At 50.0% G+C, this 8,656-nt stretch overlaps 1 protein-coding gene across 1 annotated transcript; it reads left to right on the top strand.

The window, feature by feature from the left end:
• The first annotated feature begins 572 nt into the window (after positions 1 to 572).
• LOC125544659 (proline-rich receptor-like protein kinase PERK8) lies at positions 573 to 5,030 on the top strand. The gene is made up of 8 exons (XM_048708404.1): positions 573 to 2,189; positions 2,296 to 2,703; positions 2,820 to 2,903; positions 2,991 to 3,061; positions 3,170 to 3,246; positions 3,352 to 3,499; positions 4,385 to 4,546; positions 4,658 to 5,030. The coding sequence occupies exons 1-8, from the start codon at positions 1,286 to 1,288 to the stop codon at positions 4,841 to 4,843; spliced, it is 2,040 nt and encodes a 679-aa protein (XP_048564361.1). The 5' UTR covers positions 573 to 1,285; the 3' UTR covers positions 4,844 to 5,030.
• The last annotated feature ends 3,626 nt before the right edge of the window (positions 5,031 to 8,656 follow it).

Below are 8,656 nucleotides of genomic sequence, written 5' to 3'. Positions count from 1 at the left end.
ACATGCATGATCGAAACGGGCGAACCACGAAAACTCGTACCGCCGTCACATCCCCTCGCCTGATAAAAACCGCGTAGCAGCGTTTGTTTTTCCAGCCAAGGTCAACAAATGGCAAGACGTGGCCGAGAAAAAGGCACCCGAAATCCGAAACCTTGACAGCCCCGTCCCACCTCAAACCACACTACTACTACTACTAGTAGGCACCAAAAAAAGGTCTCCACCCAGGACAGGAGGCATCCATCCAGCCAGCCGTCAGCGTTGCCCTCAGCATCGTACCCAGTAAACTATAACGAGTACACCCTCCACCGTCGCACGCCGCAGGATGAACCATACGCTCGCCGCGAGCCAAAAAAAACAAGCCGCAACTTGCCTCGTCGTTCCGCCCGGCCGGCCGAGCGTGCTGCGCGTCGTCGCGGCCAGGCCAGCCGCCCTTCCTTCCGCGGTTTCTTCCCGGTTTCCACCACCCGCGGGGAGGCGAGGGGCGGGGGCCGCAAGCGACAGTCTGCACGGGAAATGCCCAATTTCCCAGCCTTCTTTTTTCGCCCGACTCAGCTCCCTATGCTATGCTGCCGCACTGTACCGCCAGTACCGCTTGCTCCTCGCAGTCCAGCTATTTCCCATATGGACCTGGCACCAACCCCTCCCCCGGTCGCGCACACCCGAGGAAGAAAATTGTTTTGAGAAAAGAAGCAAGGGGAAATAGAGGGAGGAAATTATACTAGTACCACCACTAGTGATGCTCTACTGTCCAGCCAGGCAGCCACGGACACCAAGGCAGGCGGGCAGGGACGGGAGGGAGGCGCCAGAAAGAGATGAGCTCGGCGTGCTGCTGAGGTGAGGTGAGCTCAGCTGAGGCGAGACACACAGAGAGGCGAGCGGTGCGCGGTGCTCTGCTGCATTGCATTGGCCGACGGAGGATCGGCTTCCCGCCCGAGGGCCTCGGATCTCGGCCGCGCCGCCCGACGGCCCGAGCTCCGCGGCCGCTGGCTTCTCTGCCGTGCCGTGCGTGATCTGCTGCGCGCGCGCCGCCACTTGCGTGGGCGGGAGGATTCGGATCTCCTCTCCACGTCGCTGTCGGGAGAGAGAGAGAGAGAGAGCAGGCCAGGGTGGGTGGCAGCTTCCTTCCATTGAAGCGGTGGTTCGCTGAGCTGCTTGATTGGGGCGAAGCCGGGCGGGAGATCTGGCCGTCGGCGAGGACCTGCAGATCCCCTGCCTGCCACTGCCAGCGCGCGCCCACGCCTCGCTGCTGTGGAGGTGCCTGCGGAGGGCGGCGGTGGTGGTGGGGATGGGCGGCTACGCGGATCCCTTCATGCCTCCGCAGCCGGCCTCGTCGTCGTCTTACGCCGTGCCGCAGGGCGGGCATGGGCAGCCGCAGCCGCAGCCGCAGCCCGCGCCGCGCCCGCCGGGCTGTCCCTACTCCTCCTCCGCCTCGGCCCCGCCGGTTTCCACGTCCTACCATTCTTTGCCCCCCGCGGCGTCCCCTCCGCCGGTAAGTAGCCCCCCTCCGGCCTCCCCGCCACCCGAGCCATTGCCGTCACCTCCTCCAGCATTGCCGTCCTCGCCGCCACCGCCGGCATTGTCGCCTCCGCCGCCCGACGCGCCCCCTCCGTCGCTTCCACCGCCGTCCCCATCGCCCTCGCCGCCTCCCGCCGAGGTTCAGGCGCCACCGCCACCGATGGCGGCCGACCAGCCACGCGTACAGCCCCGCGTGTACCCGTCGCCGCCGCCCCCGTCCCTCCCCCCGCCGCCGCCAGTAGTCCTCTCGCCACCAGCCCCGCCTCCATCCCACCCACCATCGCCATCGCCTACTCCAGCTCCAGCTCCAGCACCCACGCCGGTTGCAGTCTATTCGCCTCCCCCGCCAAGAATTGCATCTCCCCCGCCGCCGCCGCGCCATCATTTTAAGCCACATTATGCGCCGCCACGCTCGCCTGGGAGGCCACACTCAAACTCGACCCGCTCAAATGGCAGCGGCAAGAACATCGAAATATCGAGGGAAACTGCCACCACCATTGTAGCAATTGCCGGTCTTGCAATGCTCAGCTTCATCGGTGCCACCATTTGGCTTGTCAAGAAGAAGCGACGGCGGGCAGAGCCTCCCTCAGCACTGCCGACACAGCAGCAACCAGCTCCCCCGCCGCCACCACCCAATTACATCCCCTCATCTGCAGGATCCTCACTAGCATCAGGTACTAGAAAACATAAGCGCCCGAGTGTTAAATGTATCTCTATATCTGCAGTTTCTAAATTTAGCCAGTCCTAGACGATGCTCATTACAGTATTTGTGTTGGCCAGATGGGTTCTACTTACGATCACCGGGCTATCCCTTCATGAGGTCCAGTACCGGGAGCCATGGGTTCCCCTACTCGCCGGCAGACTCCGGGATAGGGTACTCGAGGATGCTGTTCACGCCGGAGAATTTGGCAGGAATCTCAAATGACTTTTCGGATGAGAACCTCTTGGGAGAAGGTGGATTTGGGTGTGTGTACAAGGGCATCTTGCCAGATGGTCGCCCTGTGGCTATCAAGAAGCTCAAGATTGGGAATGGGCAGGGAGAGCGTGAGTTCAGGGCCGAAGTTGATACTATCAGCAGAGTACATCATAGACATTTGGTTTCACTAGTAGGCTATTGCGTATCAGAGGGCCAGCGGATGCTTGTATATGATTTTGTTCCCAATAACACGCTTTATTACCATCTCCATGGTGAGAACTCCCTGTCAATCATAGTGGTTCTTTTATTTGCATCAATTTTAGCTTTAGTGAGGCAGCTAGATTGCTCATATGTTGCCTGGTCATTAACCATGCTCATGGAATTTCAGTAAATGAAGTACCACTAGATTGGCGTACGAGGGTCAAGATTGCGGCCGGAGCAGCTCGCGGAATTGCTTACCTGCACGAAGATTGTAATATTTTGTGACTAAATTGTCTCTTCACATTAATCCCCTGAACTAGTGTGGTGTACTAAGCATTGCTCTGTTTGTATTCATCAGGTCATCCACGGATTATTCATAGAGATATTAAATCATCTAATATTTTATTGGATAACAACTTCGAAGCTCAGGTATGCTTTTACTTGGTGTATTAGTTCCAGCTTCCACTTGTTTCTATGCGATTTTTCAGTTGTATTTATTTTCTAAAAAAATGCTATGTATCTCCAACCAATCTCCAGGTTTCTGATTTTGGACTTGCAAGGTTAGCTGCCGACTCCAACACGCATGTCACGACACGTGTCATGGGAACATTTGGGTGAGTAATGGTCCAAAGACAGCCATTGCAATCTTCAGTCAATTTTTTCCGATAATCTGTGATCTATATATAGTTTCCAGTATAAATGTAGTATGTCCTCTGCAGGTATTTGGCTCCAGAGTATGCATTGTCCGGGAAGTTGACAGCAAAGTCTGATCTATATTCTTTTGGAGTTGTTCTTTTGGAACTTATTACCGGAAGAAAACCTGTTGATTCTTCTCAGCCGCTTGGAGATGAGAGTCTTGTCGAATGGGTGAGTTTCTTAAAATATTCTGTACTTGTTGCATGCTCCTCGCTTTAGCTCATAAACTATGCTCTTTTTTCACGTTCGTAAAATATTTATTTGATTGATATAAGTAACATCTTTTTTCACTTCTAATTAATAATTGACCTATCGTATTATCTGGCTATGTTACTTTTTTTTGAAAGGAGGCAAAAGACTTGCCTCATTCATTAATTAAGAGGGGAAATTTTAGTTGAAGTTTGGTTATGTTACTTAGATGCTTCAAGATTTGGTTGATTTCCTGTCCATAGTAGTACTAGATAATTTTTGTTGATCAATATAGCTGTTGAGGTGATTTCCAAATTCTAGAGCCTGATATCATGCAGCATCTAGCGGTGTCTTCTCTAGATCACCTCTTTCCCTCCAAAGTTGAACCGTTGGGCTCTTTTATTACAAGGTTACAAGGTGGCTGATGCTAGCTGTTGTATTATGTTGGCCCCTTCCATTGGACCCGTTTCCATAGCATGTTGACCGAGAAAGTGATCTGGAGAGAACTAAGTGAGCTGAAAAGTTCCAACTATTGGAGCTCGCTTTTATAGAAAGTGGGCAACCTGATTATTCTTCCAGGGTGGCACGCAGAAAGTGGATACAGTGTTATTTAATGCACTCTTCATGCTGTGGTGAGTCATGAAAGAAGCTAAATGAGAACTTGAGAAAACAGGGACCGATTATCCTAATATATTAGCGAACATAAGCATAAATGGAACTGATGAATGCATCACACAGATGACACCTCATTGCTCTAAATGCATTCCTCTCTGGCTACTGTCTAAATGCATTTCTTCAATTTTCATCATGACTGATAGATGGTGCATAATGTAAACTCAAACTCTGCTCTTGCTGAAATTTTTTCAGGCTCGGCCCTTTCTCTCGCAAGCAATCGAGCATCGAGACTTCGGGGATCTTCCGGACCCGAGGATGGAAAACAAATTCGAAGAAAATGAGATGTATCATATGATAGGGGCTGCGGCTGCATGCATTCGTCATTCTGCGGTGATGAGACCACGGATGGGGCAGGTACTAAATAATAAACCACATTTCATTCATTTTACCTCGTTCCTGATTTTTTTTAAATGACAGCACAGGACTAAGATGTATGCCCATGTATTTTCCTTTGCTATATCCCAGGTGGTAAGAGCACTGGATAGTTTAGCCGACTCTAACCTAAACAACGGCCTTCAGCCCGGGCGCAGCGAGGTGTTCTTGGAGCCGCGGACCGAGGAGATCAGGCTGTTCCAGCTGAGAGAGTTCGGCAGCCGGGAGTGCAGCGACGAGCTGAGCCAGGCCAGCTGGAGGAGCCGGAGAGACCTGTGATGTGAACAACAGGCGTCGGTCGGCCGGTACAAGACCTTCATTAACATTCTTTTTGGTCATTCTTTACATGTAATTATCTCTTTTACATGATTTTTTCCCCCTTCCCTGACGGAAATCCTTGTCCTCCCCGGAGTAAAGTAAATTTTGCAATTCTTTCAGGAGATGAGTAAATTCCTTCTTTCTTTTCTGTTCTCGGTCAAATGAAAAAAAGGAAAAATACAGAGACTTCGGCTCCAGGGGTTCTCAGATAGAGTAACTGTATTATGGGTGCTTTTTTGATCGACCGGCCAGATTGCTGGGCTTGCGGTGCAAGCTTCAGCAGGGCCTAGGGCTCTAGGCAGTAGAGCTCGGTGGGTTGACTCGGGCCTTGTATTAGCGCTGCAATCATTCGTGCATGTTAACCCTAATGTTTATATCTCCGGGCGTAATCCCGTGGATCTTATGCTCAATCATTCCGCACCCTCCGTTTTGTTTGTCAAAAGGCCGGTGGGAGGCCCCCATGTCCCGTTGCCACTTGTGGGTACGTAGTGGCGCCGGTGGTTGCCGCGTCCGATGCTCTCTCTGTGATGGATCGCTGAGATTTGTGCTCGTGGGTCTCGTTTCCCTGTCTCGCCGATCCGTCGGTCGATAATTAAATGGGCGATAATTTGGACGGGGTGCCCGCCGCATGATGATGGGAAAAGGGAACCGCTGGCGGACGGCAATGTCGCACCAAGAACGAAATAATACTACTACTACGCGCACGGTCTGCACGGATGGAGAGGCAGCGGCAGCGGCAGCGAGCGTTGGCGCTGGACGGACTGTCGGTTCCCAACTCGCCATGCCTTCGTTCTACTCCCTCCGTCCGAAAATACTCGTCATCAAAATGAACAAAAATAGATATATCTAGAACTAAAATACATTTAGATACATCCTCTTTTATCCATTTTGACGATAAGTATTTCCGAACGGAGAAAGTATATTTTTCTTCTTCTCCATTTTTTTTGAGAGAACTTTCTTCGTCTCCATTTGTTCTTCGGTCTTGCGTGCGTTGCACTGGCCCAAGTGACACCGGTCTGAAGCCCAGCAAGGCTGCGGGTCTTCTGAAGCTTTGTTTTTTTTCCTTTGAGAAGGCTAATGATACGTATTAAAACGAAATCACTAGTTTTTATTTTTTGTGCAAATTAAAACGAAATCACTAGATGAGGAGTACCCGGTTCTTAGCATTAGGTGATACTAGCAAAAAGGCCCGTGCGTTACAACGGGAGAAAAAACATCCTCTCATATCTCTAGTTGGGTTAGTTGGACAAACTGTGCGTGGCCGGTTGGCGGGTTATGAGGTCGGACCCTGCCATCGGCTATTTTATTTTTTGCCAGCTCTCCGGACATGGGCCACCGTGCGTCGTCAGGTGGGCTTTATCCGTTAGGCCAAAACAGATGGCAAGTAACGAAACCAAATAGCGTACGTGAAATTAATTGAAGCGGGATCAAACAAAGCGGAACGAAACCAAGAATATCACCTCTCTTTAATAGTAGGTATAGATATAGATATAGATATAGATATAGATGCGGCATTGCATGACGACTTCAATCGAGCTAGATGCATGACGCCACCAAGGACCCTGAACTACTAACCGTCTCTATGAGGTGCACAGTGAGTGGGTTTCAACTTTTTCTTGAAGAACTGAAACATTTTTTAAAACTATCACAAACATTATAAAAACTCTAAACATTTTTTGAAAGACATTTTTTATTTTGTAAATATTTCTATAGAAATGCTAACAAGTTTTTTTTAAGTTGAACATTGGATTTTGTGAACACCCTATAAAAGAAAGGAAAAGGAAAAAAAAGAAAAAACTGAATGAAGAAAAAAGTAAAAAGAAAATTGGTAAAGTAAACAACACGCAAAGGTAAATGAAGAAACCTGGACTAGAACCTTCTAGAAAGTTCCAAAATCGGTTTTCCTGAAGAAGCTATGGTAGGGCCAACCCTAGCTCGCTCGCTCGCTTTTGCCTATGCGATTGGCCAATAATGCGTTGCAATGAGCGATGCATAGGATTTTCCCTGCTTTTGCTTGATGTGTGGGTTTGGATCTTCTCCCTGGTGCCCCATGTGCATGTCCCAAATCGGCTTTTGATGGTCAGGCTGGACTCTCGGCGCCATGGGGTCGATGTTGGGCATCCCTAAGGGCTCAAATTACTAATTCGATACGTTACTGAGAACCATGTCCCACATATCGGTATGAGATTAGGACTCGTTTAGAATAGCATAGCACATTTAGAAAATGGGCATTGCATATCGCAAGCCCCTAAGTGCTACGCCGGATTGGCTCACGGTGCCAACTATGCTCAACAAATCTCTGAAAACTAGTGCATTGGAGGTTCCACTCCGCATTGTCAACATTAATTGGCTCCATGGCTTGCTGAAGAAGCACCAAATCTATCCAATTTTGCACTGGAAGAGTGCATTGATGGGAGAGAAATGGCGTCGCGTGTTGGGCGGAAGAAGATAGGGTTTCAAAGGTTGTAATGGTATTGGTGGGTAACTAAACACAATGTTGGATGTGTACTAGGGTAAAAGACTACAGAATAATCTGAAATAAGCTTAGAAGACCACAATATTCTCTTAAATAAGCTGCCCAAGGCAACTTATGAGATTATGATAATCTAGGTAAGTGGATTATATAATCTACAAAACAATATGCCTTGTTGGCCACCACCCACATGATGTAAACAAACATGGCCATAGCTTGCCTATTCACCCCTGTGGCATGGTGGATTATATCACTTGGTGAGTTTGATCACACTAATGTGTTATTATGAACCATGTCCCACATGATTGATACGAGACTAGGGATTTGATTGCATATTGCAAACAGGGCATCACAATACACAACAAGTTATGGAGATAATAAATAGGCCTAGAGTCCACCTCTTCCTCCGGCGGCGGCGCCGGAGTCCATCTACCAATTTCCAGCGTTACGTTTAGCAATCTCGACAGACGATTCGCAAGGGCTCACCCCCCGCGAACAAGGCGGCGGTGTTGCATGGCGGATCAGGATGTCCAGGAGGGCGGGGGCGGGAAGAAGGGAGATCATGGCGGATTAGGGTTTGTTGTCGATGAGGGTGTCGTTAGAGGCAAGAGAAGGGAGACTGGGGCAGCCTCTGGTACGACTGCGGATGGAGCCACGGAGAGGGAGGGGGTCGAGATGGGAGACACATATCGGGACGAAGCTGCAGACCGAGAAGAAGTTGACCATGGATGGGATCAGTTTGGTCCGGAACCCGAGCTGGAAGACGCCTTTGAAGGCTTGAAGCTCCATGGTGAGGAAGAGGGAGACCTGGGTCTTTCTGGAGAGGTAGAGGAGTTGATCAAGGATGTTCGTTGGTTGTGCTTGTTCCGGGTCCATACTATGAGGCCGTTTAGCCACGCGGCGTTGCTGAATTCAATGAGGAACGCTTGGGCTTGTGCCCAGGGAGTTACTTTCAACATCAAAGGGCCAAATCTATTCTTGGCTCAGTGTCATTGCCTGGGGGATTGGCAGCATGTCATGGAGGGAGGCCCTTGGCAATTCCGATGAGATCCAGTGGTTATTGTGGAATATGATGGATTCACTAACGTCCCCGAATATGCACTGGATATGTATCCCCTGTGGGTAAGGATCAAAGGTTTACCGGATGGGCTAACAAGAAAGAGGGAGCTAGCGGAGAAAGTTGCTAAGAAGGTGGGAGAGCTGCCGTTTACGATGGTTGTGAATGAGGGGAGGATTAATCCTTCTAGCCACTTAAGGGTCAGGGTGTTTGTGAATGTGCAGAAACCATTGGTGAGGTTTGT

Source organism: Triticum urartu, chromosome 3, assembly GCF_003073215.2.
Source record: "Triticum urartu cultivar G1812 chromosome 3, Tu2.1, whole genome shotgun sequence".
In the NCBI taxonomy this organism is placed as follows: Eukaryota; Viridiplantae; Streptophyta; class Magnoliopsida; order Poales; family Poaceae; genus Triticum; species Triticum urartu.
This window is presented reverse-complemented; position numbering and strand designations above follow the sequence as displayed.

Excerpts from the sequence above, each read along its gene's own strand:
- LOC125544659 (XM_048708404.1), top strand. The coding sequence starts at position 1,286 with ATGGGCGGCTACGCGGATCCCTTCATGCCTCCGCAGCCGGCCTCGTCG. Across the intron at positions 2,904-2,990 it reads TGCTTACCTGCACGAAGATT|GTCATCCACGGATTATTCAT; the intron begins GTAATATTTTGT and ends TGTATTCATCAG. Across the intron at positions 4,547-4,657 it reads TGAGACCACGGATGGGGCAG|GTGGTAAGAGCACTGGATAG; the intron begins GTACTAAATAAT and ends GCTATATCCCAG.